General features: G+C 54.1%; 1 protein-coding gene across 6 annotated transcripts in view; it reads right to left on the bottom strand.

Moving 5' to 3' along the window:
• Nucleotides 1–11,146, bottom strand: part of STK40 (serine/threonine kinase 40) — a 39,134-nt gene extending 27,988 nt beyond the window's left edge. For 2 of the 6 annotated variants that reach the window (XM_073902902.1, XM_073902903.1), the window contains exon 1: nt 10,370–10,557. Coding sequence is in view for 3 of the 6 variants with exons in the window: in XM_073902899.1 (XP_073759000.1) it covers nt 2,617–2,713 (97 nt within the window). In the remaining 3 variants the exon portion in view is untranslated. Of the gene's footprint in view, nt 1–2,616; nt 2,764–3,258; nt 3,280–8,299; nt 8,461–10,369; nt 10,558–10,802 lie in introns of those variants that run through there. The other 4 variants (XM_073902900.1, XM_073902901.1, XM_073902904.1 and 1 more) reach the window with 4 other exon arrangements.
• Between the last annotated feature and the right edge of the window lie 2,185 nt (nt 11,147–13,331).

Below are 13,331 nucleotides of genomic sequence, written 5' to 3'. Positions count from 1 at the left end.
CCCCCAAGCAGGTCTCTCTGGAGAGAGGGGCTGAACTGAGGTGGGGTTACTGAGATATCCTCCTACCAGCCAACAAGTTAGTGTCCCCCACCCCTCCGTGACACAAGCCCTCTGGGAGCCACCCCCACTGCACCCCAATACTCACACACAGGTGTTTCTACCAGTGCTCTCAACTTCCCTACAGACCTGCTCTCCAACCACAAAGTCAACTCAGGGAACCAAGAGGAATTTGCAGCCCATGCAATCAAGTGTTTCAAACCATAGACCAGTGACCCAAATGCCAGTTGGGAGAGCAAGATGGATTTTGAGGTCAGGTAGGTCCGGGTTCAAATTCAGACTCCTGTCACTCACTTGCTTTGTTTCCCTGAACTAGTCACCTACCCTCTGTGAGAGCGAAGCCTAGAGACCTGGGCCAGCTTACCAGGCCCACAGGAGGCTGCCTGAGGCCTATTCTCTTTGCCTCCTGCTAGCTGGAGGGAAGGGGGCTCTGTTTGTCAGCTTCTCCTTTGAGTTTTAATGACAGCCACCCCCGAAGTAGGCATGAACCCTCTCCCTGGGAGCCTGAAGGCTATGAGGAACCTCTCCAGGAACCCACTGGAAGCCATTTGCTTCTGAGCTCAGGATGGAGCTGGGGGATGGGGAGGCAGATTAGTAATCCCTTGGCTTCAGCCAGGACTCCCTGATGACAAAGATTCATGCATGCGCTGTCATCTTCACTGTTCCAAAACAGTGTGATGATTTTGCTCATTTTTAAAATGCAGGATATGTATAGCTCCAATTTGTCAAGAATCCATAACATCACATCATTCCCTAAACGTCGTGCTTTACTGCCTCGGGGGTACCGAGTGAACTGGCTGCTTCTACCACAAGCGTCTGCTCCCTCTCGTGGCCCAGGGTGAACCCCACGCCCTGAAGCCACTCTGCTCTGGGGCATGTGGGGGAGTACCTGCAGCAGCCAGAGAGGAAGTGACTCAGCCCGGTGGCAAGTGGGAGGGGCGGCCAGAGAGAGGGCCCTGTGCCCAACCTTCTCCCCCTCCACACATCCGCACCAGACCCAGCCTCTGTCACCGCCTCTCCCGGCAGGGCTACAGTGTGGCCAGCGCAGCAGTCCTGGGGCCGGCAGGGGCCTGAAGACCCCACTGCTCGCAGGAAGCCCAGAGGCTGCAGTTCAGAGGTCCAGCTCCGGGCTCCTTTAGAAGGCAAGAGTCACATACAAGGAGATTACATAATCAGTGATGTCCCTCTTCACCCCGCTGCCCCACTGGGCTCCTCTGTGGCCTCCATGAGGGCTGCGGGCGGACAGACTGGAGGCCGAAAGGCCCCTGGCCAGAAGGATGTGTTCCCGAGTGACTCTGGGAAAAAGAGCTCCAGGGCTGTGCACACGGAGGGGGACCCATGGGCCCCTCTGGGGAAAAGACAAACGGAAGAGAGACCAGTCCCTGCAGATGGGGCAGAGGGCTTCACCGGCAGCCACTCTGATAGCTCCCAGAGCAGAATCGAGGGCAGCAACACCAGCCCTGCCACTAGCCCGCCCCTCCCAAGGGCCTCCGGAAGCAGCTGATGTGACAACAAATAATCCGTCACTGTGTGTGGGTGTCAGAGGAGGAAGGGACACACTTAATAGCTCTTTCTGGGGCCGTGCTGCTCTGGTATCTCCCATCCAGAGAAGGAACCTGGGGAAGTAGCCAAGCACCCTGGCTTGGGAGACATTCCTGGTGGCCCCCTGGCTCGGGGGGGGGGGCGGGGCGGAGGGTGGCTTCTGCCTTGTGCAGTGAGGCCAGACCCAGGTCACTGACAGCCCTCCCCTTTCATGCCTGCCTGCCCTGCTACTAAGGGGACCCATCCTCAGCTCAAACCATCAGTGATTGCCTTGTGTGGTGACTCAGCCAGGGAACCAGGCTTGCCACGGAGTCCCACGTGGAGTTCGGGTTCTTGCCGCCCACAATGGCCCAAATCACGCAAGGAGAAAAGAGCAAGGGACTGAAGAAAGGCTGGCTGAGTATGAGAGCCACCTTCGGGTCTACGGTGCAACCTGAATATGTTTCTTGGCCGGCCCTCGGCTCACCCAGAGGAGAGGGACGGCGCCGCCCTGCAAAGGGTTCCCTGAGGACCGCTGGAGCCGGCGTGGGGGAGGCGCCAGACGAATGTTAAGTTTCCTTCCTTCCACCCCAGATTTCCAGAGCGACAGACGGCAAAGCCTGGGCCAGGCCCAGGTACATGTGACTCTCTCTCTTTATACTGTTGTTGTTGTTGCTTTTGGGGGGGGAGGGGGCAGAGGGAGAGAGAGAATCTTAAGCAGGCTCCAGGCCCAGCACAGAGCCTGACTCGGGGCCCAATCTCACGACCCTGAGATCACGCCCTGAGCCGAAATCAAGAGTTGGATGCTCATGTAAGAAAGGCAACTGGGACTGGGGTCAGCAAACTGCCTTGCCTCAATGGCTTCTATCAAAAATGAAATCAATTAAATTTCACAACTTCCACAACGAACAGCACAGTTCCCAGCAGCTGCTGGATGCAGCTGCTCGGAGGGGCAGGACTGCAGAGGCTGACGGCGGGCTGGGCCGTCAGGGTGCCCCTCAGAGCCGTTCAGAGGGCAGGCCCACACGCGTATCTCACCTGTTCTGAGCCATCGAGAGGCCACAGGGCTAGTGCTGAGGTCCGTGAGCCACCACCGACAGACACTCCGTGCATGCACTGGTGAGAGCATGCTCATCACGTCTGCTTGCCTGCTTGTCTCCTGAGAGGGTGAGCTCCTAGGAGCGAGGCCTGGGCCTTGGCCACTTCAGAATCCCCTGCCCGGGCTCAGCAGGTGCGCAGAAAGTACGTGTTGAAACCACAGCCAACAAAGTAAAAAAAACAAAAAACAAAACAAAAAAAAAACTGCACACGTCGGGCCCAGCCCTTCAGTTCTAGGGATTTATCCTACACATATATGCACACAAGTTCACAAAGATAAATGTGCTCAACGAGGGTCCCTATAGAACCACGTAGAGCCACAAAAAACCACAAAAGATAAAACCACAAAAATCAAAACATGCATCCAGACAGGAAACACTCTACATGTCCACCAAGAAAGGACTGGTTCACTACATCACGTTCCATTTTATGGAATACTGTGCAGCCTATAAGACTAGGTCCACACCTGCTGATAAAGATGCCTATGGTATATTACGTTAAAAACAAACAAACAAACAAACAAACCAGTACTATTTGTATAATATGATCCCATTTGGGTAAAGAAAAAAAGATTATACATACCCTTGAATATGCACAGGAAATTTCTAGAAGAAACTCAACAGTGGATACCTCCAGGCAGGATGAGGGGCCCAAGGAGGGGAGAGAGAGTTTTATTTTATATTTTTCCATGTTGCTTAACTATTTTACCATACACTACTATAATAATAATTCTTTTTAAATCTAAATTTTTAACCCATTAGAACTGTTAAGAGGAATAACAGGCTCAAGGGCGGCCGGGCCTCAGAGAAGGCACACCTGAGGGAGCACGGCATGGGACGCGTGTGGAAGTCTAAGTGTCCTGAACGCACCAGCCTGTGGGCTGCTGCGAGGCTGCATCAGGAGGGTCGGGCAGAAGGGACAAAAGCACCACTCCTGGTACACCTAAGCTCTCTCAGGTGCCGCACACATGCTCATAAGGGACCTCCTGCTTGCCTGCTGGCGTCCATACAGGCTGGGAGGACCACCGAAACGTTCAAACTGGAGACCTGGGGGCTGGCTCAGGACGCCTCTTCCAGGAACACTCCCAGACCTGCTAGCGAAGAGCTTACCTGGACCTCACCAGAGCCGGCTCCTGGGTCCTGACTGCAGGCCAGGCACGAGGCTGAACCTGCTACAGTAGCACCTCGTGTGCAATCCCCATTACTGCCTTAGGAGCAAGGAGCATTGTGTCCATTTTACAGAGGAGAAGATGAGGCTGAAAACAGGCAATGACTTGTTCAAGGTCACTCAGCTAGCGAGCGGCAGAACTGGGTTTTGAAGCCAGGTCTGATCTGAGCCTAGGCGCTTAACTTCTAGGTGATATGGCTGAAAGTCTCCCTACCCACAGGCCAGGAGGGGGAGGGACCTGCTTCTAGGAAGGGGCAGTTCCGTTCTTCAGGCAAAGAAGGGACTGCTTCAGCTTTGCCAAAGACCCTTCCAGCTCTACAACTCCATGAGTCTAAGATTCCGTGTGGGTTGGACTCCGTGGGGCCAGAGCCTGCCCAGGATGAACAGCATGGCATGGGCTCTAGAGTCACACGGTGTAGGCCGAAGTCTGGCTCTGCTCCTACCGGCTGTGAAACAGTGGACGGGTTACTTAGCCCCTCTGGACCTGGGGGTTCTCTTCTATAAAACAGACAGCCCCTCCTTCCTTAGATTCTGAGAATTTTTCAATAGGTACTGCAGAGTACTTAGCAAAGAACCTGGAGGGTGGTGGTAATCTGCCTTTTCTGGCTGCTTTCCTTCCTGTTCCTTCAGCAGGGACCACATTGGGAGAGCAGTCAGAAGAGCATGCACCCTGGGGAACTCCCGCCAAATGCAGTACCTCCAGGAGCTCCACGTCGACTGCAAAAAGGAGGACTCTTACTCTCTAGAGGCCAGAAATGGGGTTCCAAGAGCTCCACAGAATTTGGGGCCAGCCAGTCCTAAGGTCTCCCAAGGAATGGAGCTTCTCTCTTGAAGTACCTGCTGTCCCCCTATCAAACCTCAAACGAGCTCTGCCCCAAACCTAAAGACAAATGACAGGCACATCAGTCCTGCTCTTGCCAATTCCTGCTACAATGTCCAGGCCCCTTTCTTCTTCCTGCTGGATGCTTGGGTCACAGACTCTTTAAAAGCTAAACATCTTCTGTCTCTTTTGCCAAGTAGGTGGCGGTCTGTAAAAAATGTATTTAGAGTGGACAGCTTCGTTCTGAATAACAAGAGCCCTTCTCAGTTTTCTCTGGGGCTTTCCAACAACTAGAGTTTCTTTGAAATCGTCAGGCCTGTATATTACTGTACTTGTAAGCTCTGGGGAGCCTGAACTCATTCCCCAGCTAGACCACCATTAATCAGAAGAGGATGACCACCATGGGGCGGTAGCCTCTTCTGGGGGAGGAGTCCTCAGTGCCCCTCTCAGGAAGGGGCACCTCAACCCAAAAGAATACCTTTGCTTGCTGGAGCAAAATCAGGCTGCTCCAGTTTATTAAAAGGGAGCTTAGAAATTCTTTAAAAAAAAAATAATAATAAAAGGTACTCTTTGAAGCAGCAACCACTCTTCTAGAATCCTGCAGATTCCTGTAGATTCCTAAGGTGGGCAAAATCATATGCATGCAGACGGTCACTACAGCTCTGTTTGGAGAACTAAAGACAGAGAATCACCTAAGTTCATCAGCACAGAGCTTGCTGAACAAATTATATACACTCATAATGAAAAATGACCCAAACATCCACGTGCCAGAATGGAACCATCGCTAAGGCAGGAAGTAAATCAAAGCAAGCGCTACCATCCCTTCGCCTCCCAGATGTTGATTACAGAGCCGCTGCTGTGGGCCCTGGGCCCACAGTCTCATCTGGAAGAAATGCTCCTGTTTCAGGCCATGTTCTCTTCTACCTTCTTGACCCCACAAACCCAAGGACAAAGTCTGTGAAAATCTCCCCAGTTCCAAAGGGCTTGTTTGAAACCCTGTCCCCCAGCACACCCTCTCCATAGCACAGTCAGATTCTGGTCTAGCTCTGCACTCCTGTAGAGCTCAGGGGGACAAGGGCATAGGGGCAGCTCCTTCTCATCTCTCTGGTGGCTCTGAGTCCCAGTGGCCTCTGGCAGACACTTCCTCTTGAGACGAGGCTGCTAACCCAGCCTAGGGAGTCAATCCAATCTCAAGTTCTCATTCCAGATAAGGTCTCCAGGGAGTACTGGGAAAGCCGTCTCTCCCCTGAGGATACGCTGCTGTCCAGGACCCCATCACCTGAAGCAGCGTGAAGAAGAGCTGCTCTGTAGGGCCACTGAAAGCTGGAGAAATTATAGGAGTTTGGCACACTCAGCCAGTTGAGTTTCTGAAACACTGTACAAGGTCACCTCCCTGGGCAAATCTGGGCAGAGGCAAGGTGAAGAGAGGGAAGCTGCCCTTCTCCCAGGTGCTGACTCAGGCATAACCAGAGGGAAGCCCAGCCCGAAGCTGGACAGGGTGCCATAGACTTTGTAACTGATCCTCTCCCGTGAGATGTGCTCAGGTCTTACTGATTGTCTTCCAAGCCGCCCTATCTCTGCTCTATCATTCACTCTTGTCACCCAAACCAGGAACCTTCTCGTCACCTGCCACCACTGCTCCTCCCTCAACCATCACTTCCAAACATTCCCAGAGTCTGACTGATTTCTCCCCAGACAGCTCTGATCTCCGCCCTTCCTCTCCATCCCAACTGCCTCTGCCCTGATGCAGGCCCGCACGAGCACTTGCTCTGAGGGCTGCAGCAGCCTCCCTCTGCACTCCATCTCGCTCTCTCCCCCGTCCTCTTTCCCCGCAGCTAGGGGGCTCTTGGGAAGATGCAGGGCTAACGGTGCTTCCTCCACTTAAAGCATCCCATTGCAAGAGAATAAGAGAATAAGAAGTTCAAGCATCTTAGACTGGCGCCTACCTCTCCAACACATCCCACAGCCAGGTCCCTTCACGCCCTGTGCCAGAGCCTCTCTGGTTTCCAAAGTTGCACCCACACCAGCAAGCATCCTGGCCTGCGCCACGCTGCTCCCCTGCCCAGGGTGCGTCTGAGCCCTTGGAGAACTCTCCTTGCCCTCTGGGAGCCAGTTAAGCTCTAAGGGCTCTCCAAAGTTCTCCCCAATCTCCTCCTCCTCCCCCGGTGGTTCCCACTACATGCTAGACAGACTGCTATGAGACTTGCCAAACTATGCAAGTGTTAATTGGTTAGGAGTCGGCCTCGCCCCTGCTGGACCGCAGGTTCCTCCAGGCCAGGGGCTGCCTCTCCATCCTCCTTCTGCTACATACGGGGGCTCGTGTGTGTGCAACTGGGGCTCTGGAGTTTGAGCCACGACACACATCAATGTGTGTGATGCTTCCTGAGGATACTAATTCAGATACCAGACCAGGGTCACTAAGAGGGACACACAGAAGAAACTCTACATACCTTTTTTTCTCCTGAATACTTTAAAATATGATTTTTTTTTCCCCCTCAGCACTCCTTCTGTTTCTTAAAAAAATGGTTCTTTCAAAGAGCTGGGCTGAATCATCCGCATAGCTCCCATACAGACTGGGTAAACTCCCCACAGATTTCCTTTTCAGAAAGAATACAATAAAATTCTGTCATCTTGTGATTCCTCAGGACACTTCTGACAGCTCATGGGACACAGTTCCAGTTGAGACTAATTGCTTCAACTCTTTCTTGGAAGTTCTTTCCTACAGTCTGTAATAACACTTACCAAGTATTTCTCACTCAGTGTGTGCTAAATGTTCAACTTGCAACATCTTACTTAATCCTCACAACTGCCCTCCTAGGGAGGGGCCTTGATGCCCCCACTTTACAGATGACAAAGCTGGGCATGGAGAGAATAAGCTACCGCTTGCGACCAGCAGGGCTGGGACTGGAAGCCAGATCTGTCTTACTGCAGAGCTAAACAGGCTCTTAATGAGAAGAGTTTGCTGCCTTCCCAGGTCGAATGAAAGACCCGGGAGCGAGGGCAGCACCCTGTATGATAGGCCTTCTGAGAGGGCAGCCTTACCTCCCCAGCGGCTCAAGCGACCTGCGACCCCAGGAAGAGAGGGGCACATGCAGCAGGCACCCCTGTGCTGGGCGGAGAAGCTCAGAGCAAGGCAGGGAGCTCGACACCTGTCACCCTCTGCCTACAAGTGCTTTCTCGGCAGGGACCCCCCCCACCCTGGCACGTACTCTCCCCCGCTCAGGGGCCTGCAGTGGCCTCTTGAGAGGAATCCAGTCCTTTCGGCTTTCCCCTCCTTGTCCCTCCTCTGCTGGGACTGACTCCACACAGATCATTCTAAAACACAGATCCAGGGGCGCCTGGGTGGCTCAGTTGGTTAAGCGACTGCCTTCGGCTCAGGTCATGATCCTGGAGTTCCAGGATCGAGTCCCGCATCGGGCTCCCTGCTCAGCAGGGAGTCTGCTTCTCCCTCTGACCCTCCCCCTTTCATGTGTTCTCTCTCTCTAATAAATAAATAAAATCTTTAAAAAAAATAAAAAAAAAATAAAACACAGATCCAATCATGTCACTCCTCTGCTTCAAAACCTTTTCACTGCCCTTGGCATGAAGTCCTAACTTGTTAACGTGGCATTTCCTTGTCACCTGATACTGCCTTACCTTGCACCATGTTGACTTTCACACCACCATATGGAACAATCTGAGGCTTCTGGAATAAACTATGCGTGTACTCGGGGGCGCCTGGCTGGCTCAGTCAATGGAGCGTGCGACTCTCGATCTTGCGGTCCTGAGTTCCAGCCCCATTTTGGGTGTAGAGATTACTTAAATGAATAAATTAATTAAAACTTTCAATTTAAAAAACAAACTATGCGTGTACTTATCTCTAAGTAGAACACCTTACCCTTTCATGCTCACTGGCTAAGCCTTCCCATCCTAGACACAGCTCCACTGTCATCACCTCTGCTAAGCCTTCCCAGGATCCGCCCCCCACCCAGGCTGGGCTCCCACGGCCCTCTGTGCCTGCTGCTGCTAGCTTTCTTACACCTTACTTCAACTACTTGTTTACAGGTCATCTCTCCTTTAACCAGGCCACCAGCTTCTTGAAATAAGAGCTAACATGTATCATGTGACAGACATGGTTCTGTGTGTTTTACATGTGTTAACTTTTTTTTTAAGATTTTATTTTTAAGTGATCTCTACACCCAGTGTGGAGCTCGAACTCACAACCCTGAGATCAAGAGTCACAAGCTCAGGGCACCTGGGTGGCTCAGTTGACTAAGCATCTGCCTCCGGCTCAGGTCATGATCTCAGGGTTCTGGGCTCAAGCTCCTGCATGAGGCTTGGCTCAGTGGGGAGTCTGCTTCTCCCTCTCCCTCCCCACTTGTGTGCACTCTCTCTCTCCCTCCCCCCTCCAAATAAATACAATCTTTAAAAAAAAAGTCTAAAAAAAAAAAAAAAAAGAGCTGCAAGCTCCACTGACTGAGCCAGCCAGGCGCTCCTACACGTGTTAACTTTTTTAATCTTCACAACAACTCTCTCTCATCACCCCTGTTTTAGAGATGAGGACACTGAGGCACAGGGAGGTTATACCACTCTCCTACTTGTCACACAGCTAGAAAGCTGCAGAGCCAGAATTTGAACTCGGGGAGTCTGGCTCCAAAGCCCACTCTTCACCACTATACCAGAGGGTTCTTGCCTCTCCAGGCAAAGATACGGTTGTTGTCATGTGGGGAATGAATGAATAAATGAGGGCTACCTCCCGACACCGCTGGGATAGCAGGGCGGTCAAGGAGTCCCTGAGCAGCTCACAAGCACTGATTACAAACAAGGATTCTCAGGCCATACAGTTACATATTCTGCTCTTCCTTTTCTCATGCAAAACTAAGCCAAGAGGGAAATGTGCCCAGCCCAGGGTGACGACCTTCCTCCCCACCGCTCTCAAAACCAAGCAAAGCCAACCGGTTTCTCCCGTGACTTAGAGCAAAGTCTATCCTGCCACCAAAGGCAGCTGTCATCTCTTCCTTCCGCCAACAAACGGGCATCAAACCTAGGGGAGTGGGGGTTGGCAGAGAATGCAGGGTCGGAAATCCCAAAGCCCTTACCCACTGCCTGGAAGGTGTGGCCGAGTGGCGTGGGAATGGGCGGGCCTGACCCGGCACAGCAGGTGAAACTGACCACAGCGGCGTGCTGTATCTTCTAGGAAAAGGCCGGCCAAACGTAGCACTGGCAGCCAGGTAGCTCTGACCCGCACCTGAACGCCTCCCGCGATGCCCAAATCTCCCAAGCTAAGACGGCTGAGAACTCCTGGAGGAAGCCCTGGCTGGCCCGCCCTGGGGAGTCGTTCTAACTTTCAAGTCCCTCTCGGGATCGGGAGGGAAGCCGGGAGAGGCAGAGGGTGTCTCTTGGGGAAAACCTAGCCGAGTTCAAACGCCGGTGCCCTCACTCACTGGCAGAATGACTCCGGGCAAGGCTGGCAGTGCCCACCTGCCAGAGCTGCGGCCGGACCGAGGCTCCCCGCGGCCGCCGGGTACCCAGCGCACAGCAGCCCCCGCCCCCGCCGCCCGGGAAGGGCAGACCCCAGCAGAGGAGGGGGCGTTCGCTGTTGCCATTTCTGTCGCACCCGGACGGCCTCGAGCTGTCACCCCGGTCCCACCGCCACGGCCGCTGAGGCCCGCCCCGCTAACCCGCACCCCCCCGCCCGGCTCCCCGCTCCGGGACCCCCGCCCTCACCTTCCCCCGGTGCTCAGCGCTGCTCGCCCATAGTCCGTAGCCCGGAGCCGGGACTGCTCGGCGCTCCGTCCCGGGGGGCCGGGGCCGGGCCGGGGGCGTGGGAGCCGCTCACCGCCGCCTCCCAGCGCAGCCACCCGAGCCGCCACCGCCGCCGCCGCCTCCCTCCATGGCTGCGGCGCCGCCACCTGACAACGGAAGTGACGCACCGCCCCCTCCTCTCGGGCCAGAGCCGCAGCCCCACCCCTCTCCCCCCGACCCCGCCCCTCGCCTGTGTCTGCACCCCCGCGGCCTCAGGATTGGGCGCCATCTTGAGAATGGGCGGAAGCCTTCAGGCAGGAGGCTGGAATTCGATTGAGGATTGGCCTCAGGGTGGGCTCTGGGCCGAAATCTGTGAAACGATTGGAGGCTGGGACCCTAAAGGGGCGGTACTTACCGCTCATCTATGTCTGCGGCGAGGCTGGGACGCGCACACCGCCCCCGCCCCAACTCCGCAGGACCTCGCGTGCCCTACCCTCGCCCTGCAGGGTTGGGAGAAGTCTCCCGCAGTTGGAAGATCGGCCAGTTGCAGTGTATTTGTCAGAAAAATGTCTCTTCCTTGATCCCCATTTCTCAGTTTCTGGAGCTTTGTGCGGAGAGCGCTGCAGTTGGGCTCAATAAAATGACAGGAATTCCTGTCTCAGCTCTCACAGTTTATTTCACTCTGGGGCCCTCGCCTTTGTAGAAACCCCGCTCCAACCTGAAGATCCCTGGAGCCTTGACCAGGGACGTTTACAGTGAAGAGGTCCTATAAACAATTCCAGCCATCTAACCTCTCAGTCCCTCCTGCTGCAGTTTCGGTCCCTTTCTCCTCCTCCTCCAGCAACCACGCCCTCCATGAATCAGCTTCTTGCACCAGCAGATGAGCCCTTTAAAGGGATTGCATCAGGCGGGTGACTCACTGGGGCCCTCTGAGACCCTGGCTTCCCTCCTCTGGCATCCAGAAGCTGCTAGAAGGGCTCAGTGGCAGCAGCACCAACGACCGACCGTGGCCCCACTCCTTTGTCTCAGAGGTGTGAGCCGGTGTGCTGGCCGCACGTCTAACTCCCGGGTGTCTTTTCAGCTGTCTCCTGCGTCACTCTGTATCCGTGTGTGGGCACATGTCGCCAAGCCTATGTGCCCTGCTGGGTTTTCCTAGGGGCGTGTGGCCAGGTGCTTCCGTGTATGTGCATTTGTCATCTCCAAACAGGCAGTGCCAGGACAGGAGAGCCGGTGTGAATCTGGCTGCCTCCTCCTGGGTCCATCTCTCTGTCTCTCTGAATGCCTGGTGCCCACTGAGCAGACAGGGCTGAGTGACAACAGGAATCAAAACAGCTCCTGCTGTTGTTGTCACATGCTATGTTAAGCACTTTAGAGGCATCGGTGTTGGGAGTCTGTTTACAGAAGCAGCGGCAGCTAGAGCTCTGAGAGGGGACGTAACCTCTCCCAAGACACACAGCTAATAATGGCAGGGTTGTGATTTGAACCAAGTCTGGCAGATGTGAGTCCTTGCTGCGTCTCTCACAAGCTGAGTGACTCCGTGTGAGTTCCCCAACCTTACCGTTGTGTCAGAACAGGGATCACACTTCATGGGGTCACTGAGAGGATTGGGTGAGGATGGAAACAGCTTCTCACGGGACATGGCCCGTAAGAGTGCTCACACTCACTTCAGTATAGTTGGGGACTGAAAGGCAGGCACAAAGGAGCCCGGCCAGGGCCCCCCAGCTTCTGTCTCTGACAAAGGGAAAAGCCTAGGGATTCCGGAAGCAAGCCCTGACTCTGCCAGCAATGAGTTTTGGGTTTTCCAGAGCTCTAATTATCAGCTAGATGAATCACTTGGAGCTGACACCACCATCCCCAACCCCCAGAGACTTTCAGTTGCTTCACAATATAGCATTTTAACAAAGAAGAGGAGGAGGAAGAAAAAAGAGGGGAGAAGAAGTAATGAATAGAAACGAAAGGTGCCAGCCAGAGGAAATGAAAAACTGTCGTCAGGACACCAACATGAAGAGACTGGCTGCACCACACACACACACACACACACACACACACACACACAAGCGCGCGCGCGCGCGCGCACGTGCACGCTCCTGCTGCCTGCAGGCTCTCCAACTTTGGGTACACTGGCAGATGGTACTGCCATAACAAAGTGACGCCTGTCACAACAGCAGAGATGCTTGCTTGATGAGGTATAGGCAGATCTGCCTGTCACAGAAGGAGAGGAAGAAACCTTCACCCCTGAGGAGCTCCCTCAGGCTTCTGTGACCCAGCATACCCTACTTACTGCTGGCTTCTGGCTTCTCCTTGTGGCCAAGCCCCAAGGCCTGGGTATGGCAAAGTTTCAAGTGCCAGCCCCACACCCGGTTGGGGCCACCACGGAGGTGAGCAGAGGCATTGGTGTGATGTCTGGGACACAGAACGGCGTCGTATAGTAGTTAAGATCATGGAGTTGGAGTCAGACAGACTTGAGTTCAAATCCCCACTGTGTTGTTCCCTGGCTCTTGGATCCTGAGATCTTGAGCAAGTCACTTCACCTCTCTGGGCCTGTTGACTCATCTGTAACATGAGGCTATGAATATATACATCTCCAGGGTTGTTGTTAGGATGAAAGGAGATGATTCTTCCATTCCACGAAGATTTATGGTGTGCCTGCTAGGTGCAGAGCACTGAGTTAGATGGTGGGGTTCCGGGGGGACCAAACAGACTATGGCTCTGCCCTCCTGCTGCCCCTGGCACAGGCCCTAGCCGGTAGTTGGAGTCAGCAAGTGGTAGCTATTTATGACGACCATCTTGGCATTCAGCCATTAACTTCACCATGGGACCTGAGGAGAGCCCCTTCCCCTTCCCTTTCACTCTGAAGAAGCTGGGCCTCAGTTTCCTCAACTGTAAAATGACAGAGTTGGATTGGCTCAGTGGTTCCTGATCTTCTTGCCATCAAAGCTTCTCT

Source organism: Callorhinus ursinus, unplaced genomic scaffold, assembly GCF_003265705.2.
Source record: "Callorhinus ursinus isolate GAN/ISIS: 27379988/994484 unplaced genomic scaffold, GSC_fseal_2.0 scaffold18, whole genome shotgun sequence".
In the NCBI taxonomy this organism is placed as follows: Eukaryota; Metazoa; Chordata; class Mammalia; order Carnivora; family Otariidae; genus Callorhinus; species Callorhinus ursinus.
This window is presented reverse-complemented; position numbering and strand designations above follow the sequence as displayed.